Source organism: Dreissena polymorpha, chromosome 16 (genome assembly GCF_020536995.1).
Source record: "Dreissena polymorpha isolate Duluth1 chromosome 16, UMN_Dpol_1.0, whole genome shotgun sequence".
NCBI lineage: Eukaryota > Metazoa > Mollusca > Bivalvia > Myida > Dreissenidae > Dreissena > Dreissena polymorpha.
The window spans coordinates 16,219,045-16,236,769 of record NC_068370.1 but is presented as its reverse complement, the minus strand read 5'-3'; the positions used below and the strand labels follow the sequence as shown (position 1 = coordinate 16,236,769).

The 17,725-nt window shown below is 35.9% G+C and overlaps 1 protein-coding gene across 1 annotated transcript in view; it reads right to left on the bottom strand.

The window, feature by feature from the left end:
* Window positions 1-15,055, bottom strand: part of LOC127861685 (uncharacterized) — a 45,295-nt gene extending 30,240 nt beyond the window's left edge. The window contains exons 1-4 of the mRNA XM_052400372.1: window positions 14,961-15,055; window positions 9,384-11,238; window positions 8,876-9,027; window positions 8,237-8,464 (exon numbers count right to left, since the gene is read on the bottom strand). Of these exons, the coding sequence (XP_052256332.1) occupies window positions 8,237-8,464; window positions 8,876-9,027; window positions 9,384-11,226 (2,223 nt within the window). The 5' untranslated portion in view covers window positions 11,227-11,238; window positions 14,961-15,055. The remainder of the gene's footprint in view (window positions 1-8,236; window positions 8,465-8,875; window positions 9,028-9,383; window positions 11,239-14,960) is intronic.
* Window positions 15,056-17,725: the final 2,670 nt, after the last annotated feature.

Below are 17,725 nucleotides of genomic sequence, written 5' to 3'. Positions count from 1 at the left end.
CCAATTTACTCAACAGTTTTTTCAGTAGTGTATTTGTGAAAGCAGAAATTGAGACGGGAGAACAAATAGAGGTCACAGATGACATTGAAATGTTAAATAACATATGTTTTAGTGAAATTGAAGTGAAAAAAGTGTTTAAGTTAATAAACCCAGAAAAGTCCCAAGGACCTGATTGTATTCATCCTAAAGTACTTAGTGAAGCTACAAATGAATTGGTTAAACCATTAATGTTGCTTTTTAACAAATCACTGAATGAAGGAGTTATTCCAGACGACTGGAGAAAGGCCATCGTGTCGCCTATATTCAAAAAAGAAAATAAAAAAACCCGTCAAACTACAGACCGGTTAGTTTAACATCAGTTGTATGCAAACTTTGTGAGAAATTGATTAGAGAAAGATTAACAGTTCATATGGTTTTAAATGGACTGTTTGCAGATGCTCAATATGGTTTCATGTTAGGACGTTCCTGTGTTATTCAACTTCTAGAAATTTTTGACGAATGGACAAATATGCAAGATTCTGGAGTGCCAATAGATATTATTTATCTTGATTTTGCCAAAGCGTTTGACCGTGTATCTCATGATTTGCTCCTGATTAAGCTGAAAAAATTAGGCATTGTGGGTAAACTTTTCAACTGGGTGAAAGACTTTTTACATAACAGGACACAGTGCGTACAGGTTGGTTCATCTGTTTCTTCATGGGCTAATGTTGTAAGTGGAGTAGTCAGTACCCCAAGGAAGTGTGCTAGGTCCAATTTTATTTCTATGCTTTATCAATGACTTGCCTGATGTTGTCTCTGGAATTGTTAAAATCTTTGCAGATGATACTAAATTATATTCACAAGTTATAAACATTGAAGATTGTGAAAAGCTTCAAGTTGATCTGGACAAACTTTGTTATTGGAGTGAAAAGTGGAAATTGTCATTTAATGCTGAAAAATGTAAGGTCATGCACATTGGAAGTAATGAAGAAGTGTACAGATACTCTATAAGAGAGAAGGGTGGACATTTTGTCTATGTTGAATCTGTGACTAATGAGAAAGATTTGGGGATTACTTTTGATAATAAGCTCAACTTTGATCAACATATTTCTAACATCACATGTAAAGCACAAAGAACTCTAGGATTGATATGCAGAACATTTGAATATCTTGACAAGGATATGTTTAACCATTTATATAAATCACTTGTTGGACCTTCATTGGAATATGGATCTAGTATATGGTCTCCACATTTAAAAAAACACATTAAGAAAATAGAAGATATACAACGAAGAGCTACCAAACTTGTGCCAAACTTGTATCATATTCCTTACACTCAGAGGATGAAAGAAATTGGTCTTGTAACCCTGGAGTATAGACGTGATAAAGCAGATATGATTCAGTTGTTCAAATCCATGCACAATATGGACAGTCTGAAATGGGACAAACTGTTTTCACTTTCACAAAATGACTTGCGTGGTCATTCTTTGAAACTCCAAACACCAAAGTGCAAGAAGATCATCAGATTGAACTCTTTCTCAATTAGAACTATTTCATTTTGGAACAGTCTGAGTGAAGAAACTATTTCTTCAAACAATGTGAATCTTTTTAAAACCCGACTGAACAAGGAAAATTGGAATGCTAAAAAATGTGTACCATCATGTTATGCGCACAATAAAATTAATTAATAATATATGTTGTGAGAAACCTATAAGAAGACATTCATCAGATGGGCCAAGATAGCTTAACCGCTAAAATTATGGCCCTACCATCCAGGTATCCAGACAACAGATCAACTTCGTCTTCTTCTGGTACAGCACTCCTTCTAAATAGATTTTGTGCCGGAGAAGATTTTGTGTCATTAATACCATTAATTTAATCAAATGCTTATGTACACTATGCATGCATATCTGAGACCAAATCTCTATCAAACATCTAAGCCAATGATATAGGCCCTTCGGGGTGACTTTCATGGAGTCATCAACAACTTGTTATGTGTTGCACTTTCGGTTTCGACAATTTATTTAATTTAAAAACACGCACAAACGATTCTTGCACGCAACATGTAAATATCGACCAAATAGGGGCCGATGTTTCTGTTTACACTGCAAAGTTGATAGTAAAACATGCAATACTTACAAGTATTTCTGAAAAAATCAAATGTGTACGGCTATATTGTGAAATCCACTTTCGATTTCAACAGGAAGTAGGTACACGACCTCGGTCAGGGTGAAATAAATTAAGAAGAATTTCGGTTGATATCTCTTCGCAGAGTTGTCGTCCAATGCTCTCACATGAAACGGATAATCACAGAAAATGCAAAATAAACCTACATATACATTAATGCATTTAATAAAAAAAATACACCATTATACAGTTACATAAATGATTTAACCTTTTATATAAACATGTTTATTTCATTGCAATAATCCATGTCCATCTCTGAGCATTCCATGTGTGTTTAAACATTTTTTTTCATTAATGTATGTTATATTGCTGTTTTTTCGGAAACAGTTGTGTTCATCTTTCCATTTATGCCTGTTGACCCTGAAATGTTATTGTATCAAACAGTAATGCATGTGCGATTGACGAACGTCGATCTCAGGAACCGCTTCGCAGCTGCGAAATTCTTAATATTTAAACATGCGCTTGACCTGCAGTTTCCAGAATGTTAGCTAGTGAACCACACGTAGCTTACAACTCCGCAAAATAGAAACGTTAATTTTGGCGTTAGTCTGCGTGGTGAACCACGACTTTTACATGTCTCCGAAGAATTAACATAGAGTTATAAACATGGTATGTAGTAAAACATTCTTTGTTTGAAAAATGCGTCACAAAACAATTGCAGAATGAATAAATGAATGTATCAATAAATGACGTTCGATGCTAGACTGATTTTATTTTCAAATCAGTGTTATGCTTCTCCCTTAAACGCGCCCCTACTGACCCCTACCCTCCCCCAACACGAAACCGCAGGTGAGGCATGTATGGATTCGGACATGATTATATTGCCCATACACTCATAAATATTCATTTTTTTGTAAATTTATTTGAAGCTCATTTGAGGTTCATTCCGTAAAAAATCGCTCTTATGGGGTTAAAATATACTTGTGGGTTTCTACGTTAAAGTATCATTTACTCCACAATTATTTCAAACAGTAACCAAATTAGTAAGTATGAAAAGTCTCAGTGCAAGGAACAAGCATGCAAAGCGCATAAATCAGCTGTAATAGTGAGCTTTTAAGTTTATAAACGAACTGCACTCCTGGCATATCTTGAAATCTTTTGAAATGAACCAGGTCATATTATTTTTACATCAGCATGTTGAATGTAAAGTTTCATTTTTCCACCAAAACGATTTTTTAAAGAAACCCTGGCGGATATGTTACTCGGGGACATTGGTTGATATTATTGTTGGTGCAAAAGCTTTGTCACTTGCATACCTTTTAAGAAATGTGTAAATAAAGTGCTAAATATGGGGCAAATCCCTGCATCGTCGCTTTTAAATACCCATGTTTCTATAAATCCTGAATAATAGTAACCAGGATTTTAGTAACATACATGATTGATAATACCTCCTTTGCATATACCAACATATCTTTTAATTCAGAAATGCCTTTAAACAATTATAGAACTTGATTTACCTAACCTACCAAAATTCGGCGAAATCTATCGATCGGCAACTTTTCCAAGCACATCCAACTTTTCACAGCATATCGGGTTTCCGGGGATGTATTTATTAAGTTAGAAAACAAGCGGAAAGAAATCTTTATTGTAACTTTATAATGATAATATCCAACCTGTTGCAGGTTATGGTTCGTAATGGTAATTCTCCTTCTTCTGATGCGGCCGACTCTTCTAGGCGTCGTCGAAATATGGTGACCGTACAGTGTTGGTGTAACGATAATTAAAATGCACCGTTTGCAAATTGATATGTGGTTCTTATAAAAAAAGATGTAATTCGCGTATATTTGTCAGAACTTCGTTAGGCGATTGACAATCATTCCAAGAGCAACTGGCATAAAAGTATTTTTACAATTTGTTACCTTACACGAAGTATTGAAAAAAATCCGATGGTTTTGGCGTTTAATCATTTGTATTCGCACGACGTACTGTATGGACGCGATGTATTGACTGGTCAAGACAGCTATGAAGTACACATAATTTACACGTGTGTTAACTGTGTTATATTCATGCCTTATAAAGTACAGAAGTTTTTGCAACATAGACTAAAAGTGCAGTCGTCTTTAATTTTCACGACGTTAAAGCGGGTATATACGATATTTTATATGTGTTAAATTGTAATATATTGATAAAATATGTTACAATAACACAAAATAGGCAAGAAAAATTATGCATTAAAGCCGATTTTCATAAAATGCAGCAAAGGCAAATTAGCGCCCCGAGCCGATAGTGACGTACATATTTTCCTACAATAACCGAAGCATTCGTCTTTGCAGTAGGATCGGAGATAGTGTTCGTGTGTCGTATGAATAGATATCGTTGCAGGAATTCAAATAAACCGTTAAACTAAGTTTAGATGCACATCGTACATGTATGGTATACATGCTGGCGAATTCGGCTGTACAGCCGTTTTCAATTTCAGAATTAAATATCTGGCTTATTTCGCATTTTTCGACACATGACAAAATCGTATATACCCGCTTTAAAGCGGGTATATACGATTTTGTCAAATATTTATGAATTTATGTAAACTGTGTAAAAAACTTATTATATATATATTTCAATATAAATTAAAATAAAAGTTAAGAAGAACATGTGTCGAAAAATGCGAAATAAGCCAGATATTTAATTCTGAAATTGAAAACGGCTGTACATGCATAATTTTTCTTGCCTATTTTGTGTTATTGTAACATATTTTATCAATATATTACAATTTAACACATATAAAATATCGTATATACCCGCTTTAACATTTAAGCAGCGCATTGGAAATAACAATGTCCGGTTAAATATCCATTGAACGAAATGGTATGAATATATATATTTTTTAACCCAACTATGATATATGCGCTGACATTTTCAAGCCGAAATTCTTAATGATTACAAGGCTACATAATGTTTATATGTAGCGTTTACCATCCGCAGCGTAGCTATTTTATAAACAAATGTAAATTAGAGGCATATGGCATGAACGTTGTATCAACCAATTTTTAGGAAACCTATCGTATATGTGTAGCTTCGAAATTTCAGCAAATGGTGTATTGTATATTACAAACGAAGATCCGGTTACATTGCTTTATTTTTTGTATATGATACGGGTATACAAAGTGGAATATCGTGTGAACTGTTGACTAAACTGTCTGATTTATTTGTACCAAATAAACTTATACCAAACATGAAATTCGATGGTTTAGCATAGTTTTCGCGCTCAACCCTCTGAATGTGCAATAGTTTACATATTAACACATACATGAGACTCATGAAAATCAAAACGCTAGAATGTTTTCAATCAAGCGATGTATATGACAAAAAATAGCTGAGCTTCTAATATCCACTGTTAAATACTCATATATGAGAACACAACACGTTAAGCAGGGCCAGATTAAGCACTAGGCTAAAGCCTTGGGACCCCGATTCTTAAGGGGCCCCCAACAACAGGCCAGTTAGATGGAGGTCAACTACAGAAAACTTTTAAAAACGTTGCCATCGCTGTACGAATATACTTAACAATTCCAGTTATTATCTTTCAAGGTGATAGGTCATTATCAACATTTTCACTCCTGAGAAACTATCTGAGGAACACCACGAGTCAGGAAATGTTGACAGCCTTGGGTCTTTTGAATGTCAAGTGCTCCAAGAACTCCAAGAACTAGTCTTCACACAGCTGATCGATCACTTTGACCAGCTGAAGTGTCGTAGAAGAGACTAACAGGCTGGAAACTGTTACATGTAAAATTTGTGTTAAGTTAATAAAATAGTTGTTTAGCTTGTTTTGCTATATACATTTAACACTGAGAACAGCGGTCAGTCAAGGCAATGGACCAAAGTGACCGTTGTCGACAAGTGACCGCTATTAACTGACCACTTTTTGATGGTGTACAATGCAACTGTCACCTATGTACAAACGCACATTTTCTGATCTTGAAATTGTAGCTGTAAAATCAAGTATTTTGAATATACATAAGGGGACCAGAGGAAAAGGGAGCCCCCGAAACATGTGCAGCCTTGGGACCCAAATCAGCTTAATCCGGCCCTGAGGTTAAGTCCGATCACAATGTTATTCTCACAAAAAGCAAGTAATAATTCACTTCTAATAAGTTATTATTGAGCACGATCAAAGTTAAAATTCACAAAATGTTCTGAGTTTGCGTTAGCAAAACACATTCATGTAGTTTAGGCAACATTCTCCACCTAAGCAGAATTGTAATAATCAAAATTTGAAACGTAGATAATGAAAGCTTAAAACATGGCCGTTATGAGTAGGACTTTAGTAACTTAATTAATCTATAAGAAATCTAAACGTACGTGTCAAACATATCAATGACAAGACATTCCAGCATAGTAAAACATGGAACAAATTCGAATGCCAATCATTTATAAAATTCACATATCAGGCCGATTGTGACAAATCAACATTTATACCGTTAATCAAATTAATGGTTTCTGTTAGAAAATGCCGCGAAAAAATGCCAAAGGGAACGCATTTAATTACAAAAGGACCTCACAGCCAATTATAACGACGTAAAAGTCTGACAACTCCCTTAAAATAAACCCCTTTGTAAATATCGTCAGGACAATGATCTTTAGTCTTTAATAATTAAAAAGAAAATCGAGGGAGGGGGGTCAAAACATAATTTTCGAATCTGTCTTTATGACCCGCGTCATGCGAAAATGGATCTTATACCATACGCGGACTACATATCTCAAGACCAGCATGTGCATCCGCGCTGCCAGGTCAGTAGTTACTATGTCCACTAATGAGACCACGAAACCTTGGCTGTATCGCTGACAGAGTAGCTCCCGATTACACAAGTTGAAAAAACAACAATATTCACACGACGCGGTTTATTAAGTCACATCAGGAATACGATCCAAAGTGTGGTAAATCATTTGATAGGATCAAAATAATTTAAACCGTTTTGTAGCGGACTACCAAAGGATATTGGTTGTAACGTAATTCAACAAGCAAATGCGGTTTCGAACAAAAATATTTACAAAGCTTTCATAAAAGTCATGCATTGGGATAAACAGCCATAACTCCCGGCGGCCATGTTGTGTGTTGAATACTTTAAAGTGGTTTTTTTTCTTAAAGACTACCCACGCGTTTTATGCACACATGTATAATTATTCAAAATCATAACAAATGTGACTACAAATACTAAAAAATAAGGATTTTTTATGAAGATTTCAACGGAGAATTGACTTAAATTGCATGCCCATATACTTATTACCCGTGCACATTAAACACGACTAAGGGTAACAATTGAAAACCATTACGCTTGTAAGTTAATGGCAAAACAGGAGACATTCAACTTCCATAAATAATAAACCAATTGACATCTTAAAGTTATATAATGAATATTATTTTATATATGTATGATTATTGGTTGGTGCACATGTTATAATTTATTCGAGATAAATTAAAAAAGGTATATTTGTATATGTGACATGATTGAAAATGGCGATGTACAGTATTCTTAGCATACGATGAAAAGAAAACGTAAAACATCCAAACAATACTCGAAATAACAAAATTGCATATGAACAATAACTAAAATTCATCTTCCCCATATAAAATAATAAAATAAACAAAGCAACAACATTAAGTTCAATAGAAAATTCAACAAAGACAACAGCATAACAAATTAGAAAAACGCAAAAAGAAAACTTAACAATCACAACCACTACGCATTCCTGCCAGAGAAAGTCCGTTTTAAGTTCATATGTATGTGAACCCCTGTACATCTTTTCTTCACTATTTTTTCTGCTTTCTTGGTCCTTGCAGACTACTTCCCAGCGTCAAATTGGTCGTTAAACATCATTGCATTCCGATAAGCCACCTTCATATTCTCGAGGAACACCTGATTATTAAAAGTATTATAATTAATAAAATATGATTTATTTTACACAAAACACATTGTACATAAGAAAATTCCATTTGGTAGTTTGGTAATAACAAACACATATATAATTATATTTTGGCCTTTAGTATACTCGGAAACGCGAACGTTCACGCTCACCGTAGATATGTATTGCTCCGCGCAGTGAACGGTCTACAATTATAATGTCAAACCTGCTTCTGATCTGACGATATTTTGCCTTCCTCACACATCAGCTCATCTCTGACCTCTGTGAGGATGTAGCCCAGAAGGTTGAGACCATTCCACGAACTTTCACTGAAGGCACGCTGATCGCAGTCTGCCAGCCCGATACCCCAGATCTGATCGTGAGGATTGGCTTCCACCAATATCTTCGGATGCGTTGCGAACAGCTCCTTCTTCATTCTGTCGTTCTGTCGGAACTACGAATGCAGAATAGCGGTTCATGTATGCAGGGCTTTCTTCTTCTATTATATAGATCCATCTACTTACGTAATTTCCATTTGTAACTGCCAACGTCGTAGGGTTATGTTCTTGATATTAAAAGTTGAATATAAATAAAGTGTAATGACTGAGGTACAGCGATAAGGTTATTGTACAATACGAGCGCTGCCACTACCCACACATCTCTACCTATGAAGTTTAAACTTAAAAGATTAAGTACCGCCGGTAGTCTGATATTTACACTCTGGACAAACCGACCTGGCAATACGAAATGAAAATGAGAACTACAGAAGCCATTACGATAATGTTTGTTTCTAGAGGAGACCACATCGCTTTGAGCTTTGACACAAATATTCATTCGTTCAGAGAGAAAGAAACTTATTACAAACCTTATATGTGTTTCCGTTTTTAACAACGTACAGACATTGCTCTATCCATATTGACTCAGAGAAGTTCTTGACTTTCCTTCCGAGCGTGTTGATCGCCCTAGGGTCCGTTGTATTCAAAATCTCAGTGGCCACATCGTTGTCACCAAATAACTCTGTAAAAACATCAATTAAAAGAGGTACAAAACATATCAAACAAATCATCACCCCAACCAACACCATTACAAATATGCGAGGCATCCGTTCATTTAGCAATAAGAACTCAATACATGATCACAGTCAAAGCCGCTATCTGTTAGCCAGAATCTGTATCCGTATACGTTCATCCAATAAAAGACGTCAGTGTTAAATGCGAGTAAATTGTGCAATTCCTATGTGAGTTTGTTTTTCAACTTGTGTCTTGCTTTCACAATGTTATATAATAGCTGATCATTAATATGTAGTAAAATTGAATGAATATTATCTTTTCATGTCATTATAGATGAACGTCGAAGAGAAATCTGTTCGTTACCTGCTTTCATAAACATCATATATTGCTCCGCATTGCTGAATAAATGTCCGTTGGCCTGGAACAGGGCACTATGCCACTGACTGAACACGTCTTCACGCTTCCAAAAGAAGACAAACTTTTCCATTGCAGAAGACATATTTTGGAAATAATCACCATCAACGTTACATTTATCCACGTCGGGAAACGCATGTGCACCCTGTGCCGAGTGTTCCGTATCGTTATTATATTTATGACTCTGAAATGGATCTTTTCTGTCGCTCTCTTTCACTCGACTTCGCAATGCTGGTAAGGGCTTGTTCTTACCAGGCTCTTTTCTCGTTTCTTCTTCCGCTTTTATTTCTGATAACATTTTGTATTCGAATTTGTTTCCGCTTTCAAACGCTTTGAGATTGTGATATGACACCTCTCTTGTTTTGTTTCCAGTGTTTTCTTCTGAATCAATATCTGCCGTCCCGGCCACGATGTCAATCCCCTTGGCTGCAAAAGCCCCATTATACATGAGGTGATCCTTAACATCCGAGTCCCCTCTGTATAGTATATCATCTTCATCCATATCACCTGTACCGAAATGGCGTATTTCTGTTATGACTTCAATTGCGCATGCTTGATCTGACATACTGTCACTACCTGCATAAAGGTGAATATTCTCGGGCTCATTTGCAACTTCACCTGTGTCCTTAGTTGAAGGTTGACTCGGAAAATGTTCGACAAAAGTGTTTAACAGATCGTCTTTAAGCCCAATGTCTGCCGTTCGTTTTAAGTCTTGATTGTTCCGGGCCACGTCATGTCTCTTTTCGTCAATTTCATTTTCATCTATGCTGCTTCTTTCAGATTCCTTTTCTGATTTAATATTGTCAAATTCGGTGGAACAAAGCTCAGGATTATATTCGACCTTTCCCATCTTCGAATCATTCGTATCTTCATCCGCATCATCGCTAGTGTAAATATCATTGTCCCTTGAACGAGTTGAATCTTCGGAATTGTATGTTTCTCCAAATGTTTCCAAATCAACAAATTTAGATGTGCCATTGTTTTCTCTCGAGCACACGCTTATTTGACCTGTTTTGCTAGCATCTCGATCATCAACATACATGTCTTCGTTACTGTGTATCCTAGGTAGAACATCATTGTTTTGCATATATGGTTCTTTAGCATCGAATTCTAATTCGTGGTTCACCGCAGATTCTAAATCAAGATGTGTTGGCTCTTTCTCTGCATGTTTCGCCGCTACATCAGTTGTTCTCTCTGCACGTCGGTCCGAGAGCTCGGCAATGGCTTCCACTTCTGTATCCGAATACATTGGTACTCTAACATTCATACGTTCATCATTTGTCAAGAATCGCTCTGTTTCGAATTCCGCATCAAACTGAGGATCATTATCAGTAGAATATGGGTGAGTTTTGACAAGATGTTCCTCTTGTTTATTCGCGTTTACAGATACGCTTGCGGACTGTTCAAAGTAAAGAATTTCGTTCAGTTCATTCATGATTTTGTTAAAACTTTCATTTCCTTCTCCTTGCAAACCTGTTGCTTGACCACGTACACTTGCTTCTTCAACGACTACAAAACTTTTAAAATCCGGGTCGCTTTTCTCACAATAGTCTGTTTCCTCAACATCAACTTCTAAGTCAACTGTGTGCGGTACGTTTGCATGAATCGGAACTTGTATATGCAAGTCTGAAAGCGGAGTTCCTAATGCATCACCTGACTGGTAGTCATCTAAATCTGGTTCCTCAATTTTGATGATATCATAATCAGAAACGCATGACTGAATCGTATCTGACATGTTTTTCACGGTAGTATTTTCCATGATACCAGTTACTGCATCTGCCGATGTGTCCATGTTTCACTGGCGCTACAATAATATAATATACGAGAAATGTATACATCAAGAAACATGTGAGAAATATATTGTAGGGTCTTGTTTACATAATTTCGTATTATAATAATTGAAATCTTACAAACTTATTATGATAGCCATAACAGAAAATGGATTAAACAATTTCGCCCTCACCGGTATTCGAACCCGGGACAATAGCTTGCTCGCTACCCTAACCCAATCCTGCTTTTTGGTAATAAACGCAATCGAACTTCCTTGAAACAAGATAACTTCTCATAAGTTATCACGAGTGATGTCCCCCTGTTCACTACTGGGGACTTTTTAGGGTTATGCCTATTTATTTCTTACTTACATACCAATAAATACGAAAGCAATAATACCATATGTATGATTTAAAGCCATTAAATGAGTTTATTTCGTAACTAAAAACTTGTAAAAGCATTTTAACTAGATGGGTGTTATTTAAAATTTAGTATAATCTTAAAAAATCTGGTGTGTGTTTACTAAACGTGTAAACAAATACAAGAGGACCACTATTTTTTTCCCTTAAATGAACTGATGTGACAATTTTTAGTACATCACTCATTGATTTTAAATCTATCAACTTCGTCAGTGGTTTATAACAAACCTCGTGTTTATATCACGTAATATACTATTGTATGAATTAACGATAATAACGCTGTATCTTCTGATTCACTAATGATATTTCAAGCATTTATATGTTGTCGAAAAGTGAAAAAATACTTTAACTGATTTAAACTAAGTCTTTATTTCTAAATGCGGTTGTTCTTGCTAGACAACCTTTATTTTCAGTCATGGCCGCACATTCCAGTGTTCTTTTGTTTCTTGTAATACACACAGTGCAACGTGCTTATAATTATGAAAATATACACCAAAACTACGATTGCTCAGTGCAAACATGTACACTGCCTTACAATTGTTCCGAAAAATTCATGAAAAAAATACTTAAATATAATAAGGATGTTCTTTCTTTTATTTTTATTTGATCTAATGTTTTAATCGTGTGCATTTGACACTATGGTTTATGACTTTCGACTTTATGACTTTAGACAGTTGATAAACAATTTGGTTTGAAAACACGTGTCATATAGCAATAAATCAACGGCACTAGACCTGAAAGTTAGCTTCCTTTTTCAAAGCCTTGTTAACAATCACACGTTCGCCTTAATATTGTTTAGAATTAACTGCATTGGATAATATCCATTTATAGACTAAGATAACACGTCTTTTAGAGATTTATCAACGAAAATCGTCGTTATTATTATTTTATCAATTTTGATCAACGATTAACGATAAACAAACTGATATTTGTAAAATGTTTCAAGCTCTTGAGTGGTATTTTGAGTTTTGAAGATAACGTTTACACGTTTCTATTGAATAAAAAAAGGTTATTTTGCAAAACAAAGAACAAGTATCTTTAAAATATCCACTACACTTTCTATTGGTCTGACGATAAGATTGGGAACAAGTTCAAAGATGCAACACGAAAAGACCAGATTGTTTTGAGAGAACAGTCTTGTTTTTAGACCAGTCTTGTAAACAAATTCCTGTACTGTCCAGGTTATTTGTCCAGCGTATTATATGAATATGAAGTAATAAATGCCACTGCAACCGCGTTTATTTCAAGCAGCTTGGACAGACAAATTATATATTTATCTCCATGTGACCAATACTGACACAGCTGCAGTTAATTTGAATTCAACGTGTTGGCGTGGTATTATATAAACTGTTTTGATTACCACTGTGTGATGGATTTGACATTGGATTTTCAGAAAATGAACATTACATCTATCGGTATACGAGTATATTTTCCATAATTTGTGGTGTTTTTTTGTATCTGTATTTTGTAACGACAAATAACGACTGTTTTGATAGTGAAAATATTGATAAACTTACATTGTAGAGTTAGCGATTGGTGTAGAGTTATAAGTGTGTTTTATCAATGTTATAGATGCATATTTTCTTTTTTCTACATGTATTTAATAACTATGGTTCAAGATAACACCATGAAATTATCTGCTCATTTCTCGCGCTTCTGTCTCTTGATGATTGAATAAACCTCATTAGATTCGGTAAGCATGTTCAGTCCCGGATTACCCACTTAGCAGAGTAGGCAACTGCCCGTGAGTCCAGCGAATTAAGAGGCCACATGATACCGTAACGAAATAATCTGATTTACTTACTTACTGAGCCTATTCTAATGTCTTGACAAAGCCATTATTGTATAGCAATTTTCACAGGTGGAAGTAACGTACCCTGGATAGTACTTTTTTTAGGAGCCCAATATTTTCAAATACAGTCCATTCTCGTTATCTCGACATCGGATATCTCGATATTCTCGATATGTCGAAGTAAGCTCAATGTCCCATTTTTTTCCCTTCTTTTTCTATATAAATAAACATCGCTTATCTCGATTTTCGTTATGTCGAATAATTCGATATGTAGATATAAATTTTTGTCCCGAGTCCCGATTCAAAATGTATTTACTGTGGTTTATCTCGAAGTGCGAATAACTTTCCCAGTGTCGGCAAAAGGTGAGAAACTTTTTCTTTGATACTTTACCGTCCCGCTTCGCCCGGCTGCCCCCGATACTGTGCGGTAGGAAATCCGTTAATTGCATCAATGATCACACGTGTGTAATGTCGTTAGCCATTAACTCTTGATTAAAGCCTGTCACTTTAAGTGTCACTTTAACATCAATTAACTGCAATTAATACACAGCCTGCCGAAAGTCCGAAAGACTAATCATTTTTACAAACAACAATCCAAAATGTTATATTTTTGCGTATATACACCGTCGTTTACTCGACAGTTTAGAAAAATTATAACTGCATGTGTCCATGCAATTCTGTAATACTTTAAACGTCAGTTTAAGCATTTAAATAGCAAAATTAATCGTGCCTCGTAAAACGCGTATATATCAGGAAGAGAGTATTATGCCACACGGTGACGGCTTTAGTTAGATCACTTAGCAGGTATGAAGATGTTAAAAACAAGGTAAATTTTCGTCTCATTTTTTATTTGAAAACGCCTAATCTGATATCTCGAACTCTCGTTATCTCGATATTTTTTCTTGTTCCCGCCGACTTCGAGATAACGAGAGTGGACTGTAAATATATAAAATCATGTTTAATGAGAAAAAAATTGACAAAGAGCCATGAAATAAATCCCCACCCTCTGATAATAGAATCATAACAAGGTCATTAACTAGAATTTATCATAGACCTGTTTTCGCGGGCCGCAAAAAATGTCAAAAATAGCTTAAGTTCAAAGCATCCCTTGATCCTCCTATGGGCAATTGGACAACCTTTCAAAAAAGTTAACTTCAAAAAAATCTGTCCAGCTGTTAACTCACAGTCGGTCGATAACCAAGCAATATTTCCAGTCCGTTTGTCAACCCGAATACATTTTTGACATTCTTTCAAACAATATTTTTTTAGTTTTTGCCCCTTAATCGATAGCTCGCGTCCTATTCCTTTAAAACAACGAGGCGTGTCAAATAATGCATGCATATGCAACCACTTTCCCCCAAAAACTAATTCCAATACAACCAGAATCGAACCAGACGCTGACAGTGTTGTATTGATATATAAATAGGCCCCTTTTTTATCTTGAAATGTATAATGTTCATTAGTAATCACCTTCAGTTTAAGCACAGTCAACATTATTTCGGTTAAACATATAAAAATGTCAAGTCGATTATAAAATAATACCACCTGCCTTTATTTCCGTGAAAAATATATATTACTTGATAACGGAAAAATGTACTACGCACTTCTACTTTCGATTTCAATTTATGGTATTTTGTAACAACATGGGTTACAATGTAATGATTTTGGACGTATGATTGTCGAAATATTTAATGGTATGATGGGCCGATTTGTTTCGGTCGCCCGGCTTACGCCGTTTAACTAGGCGGTGCGACATTTAATTCGTTAGTCGGTAAGCCGTACCCTGGTCTACGATTGCTTCTATGTACGCCTATCTCTCGAGACAGGCGCATTTGCAAAACAATAACACAAACAACTGTGTTGATGTTTTTTTCGCTAGAAAAAATACAGGACGACAGAAAACGTCCACATACCTAGCATGAACGACGCGTTTTGTTAAAAAAATTCTCATGTGTATAATATTTTTTAAAGTATGAAACTTTATTACGGTAACAACGATCGGAATAAGTTCTTTTTGCTGGCGCCATATTATTATCTCGCCGTCCTCGTACTTACCTCAACTGTCGAAAAACGTGAATGTCCGTTTACTTCTATTATGTGTATACAGTAAACTAAATAAATGATAAGTACGTAATTAAAAATTCTTCACATTCTTCCTTGAATTAAAGGAAGATGGGGAAAACATGTGAACTTATCGTCATTTGTCGCATACAATGTCGCCCTCATTCATCGGTTTCATACCCACTGGTTAAGGATGAATATGCAGCTGCTTAATATGCGATAGAATAGCGTAGAACGTGAGAGTGACGCGGTAAATGTGTGCTACAGTCGCCATGGAAAATCATCGATTTTTTTTATTAACGCCCGAAGACTTTGCGGTGATCCTACTTTGTTCCCAGTACGTCTTATGGAGTTCTTATGACGACACTGACGCCTTCTTGCCACTCTGGGTTTTAATGTGTATTTAATACATTCAATATTTGTTAACTAAGATGTTTTCCCGTTAGAGCGGCGGTGTGAAGCTTTAACAGTACAACACTTCGCTAAACGGTAAACCCGATTTTCATTTAAGCGCCCCAAGTTCAGTATTTGCTTTCTGCCCATGTGAGGCAAACAAAATATTTAGCAGAGGCGAATAATAGCTGTTTGTATGTTAAGTATTGCTCTACATTATAAGTTGTATCACTATTATGAGGATTTCAGACACTAGATAGATCCATATGACGTATACATGTTGGCCGACGGGAGTACTGACATTTGGATCCCGACCACGTGGTAATCGTGTGCGTGCGTATAGCTGTATGCGTTTCGTGTGTAATTTTCGATGTTTGTGAGGCTTCTTCGCACCTAAGCTACATTATCACGGACCATTATCCTTTAACGTTCATCGAGAGAATAATATCTGCTATGTCCATATAGTCCTGATATTTTCTACATAATTGTATTATTGTGCACTCATCTTTTTGTCTTGATCTTGTATTGTAAGGATGCAGTAAGGATAGAGGGCTATGCAACCGGAGATTTCGCACCTGTATGTTATGGAGCACCAACTCAGTTCACGTGCGCCAAGTGTGTGTGTGTGTGTGTGTGCGTGCGTGCGTGCGTGCGCGCGTGCGTGTGTGCGGGGGAGGCCTTAGCGAGATGCGACCAACCACTGCGCTGTGTATGTGTGTGTGCGGGGGAGGCCGTAGCGAGATGCGCGTGTACCAACCACTGCGCTAGTTATACAGCCGCGCCGTTCTAGAGGCACCCACAATTTACGCAAAATGCATGTAACACGTACACGATATAACACGGACATATTTTTTTGCCTCAAAACACTCTTTTACTTATTAGTTACTGAGCAAACCGCAAGAACTTATACAAAGAACACCCACTTGCCACTGTTCATACAAAATGAGTGCATCATGGTCTCTAAGACAATATTTAATAAAATATTTTAAAGGGGCCTTTTCACGTTTCGGTAAATTGACAAAATAAAAAAACTATTGTTTCTAATTCGCAAATTTTCGTTGTAGTTATGATATTTGTGAGAAAAAAGTAATACTGAACATTTACCATGCTCTAAAATATCAATTTTATGCATCCTTTGACGAGTTAAAAAATTGAAAATTATACAGCGTTGCAAAGCGAAACGATTCAATAATTTGGCGAGTTTTGTTGTTGTCGTTTTATTTTGTGATACTACGAAAATTACTTATTTATATAGTATAAAATTCATCACCCATTGACTGAGCGTGGATTTGCCATCCACTTGGCCAGTGGTCTAATCGAAAGACTTTTATTCCAGGGCACGGAGCGTATATTATCTCATCTAGAGTCTGTGTCCAGGGGTAAGTGGTTCGAGCCTAGTTGACTGAGGGTTACTTTTTTTTCTTTCTTTAATATTATTCTTGTTTTTTACTGGAGCTTTTTAGATTCAATGTTTACATTTATGAAGGATATAATGACACACTTCAATACATGCCAAAATCTGTGAAAAGGCCCCTTTAACACAAAACAGATCCGATCATGCCGTTCATTTTAATTGTTGAACATATTCACAACTTGCAACTATGTATCGACATTGTTTTAAGGAAATGAACACGTGAAATTCCGTGATTAGAAATGAAACGCGTTCATTCCAAATCCCATATATTGTTGATCATATGGACATTCAGTTTTAGGGCAACATTGTTAGCGTTATTATTTGTGTTCACTAGGTTAACTTTTGTGTGGCATATAACAGATTATTCATTAATGAATCAGCTTATTGAAATTTCTGCTTTGATATAAGTACGTAATATATGTTCTACCTACTGATGATTATT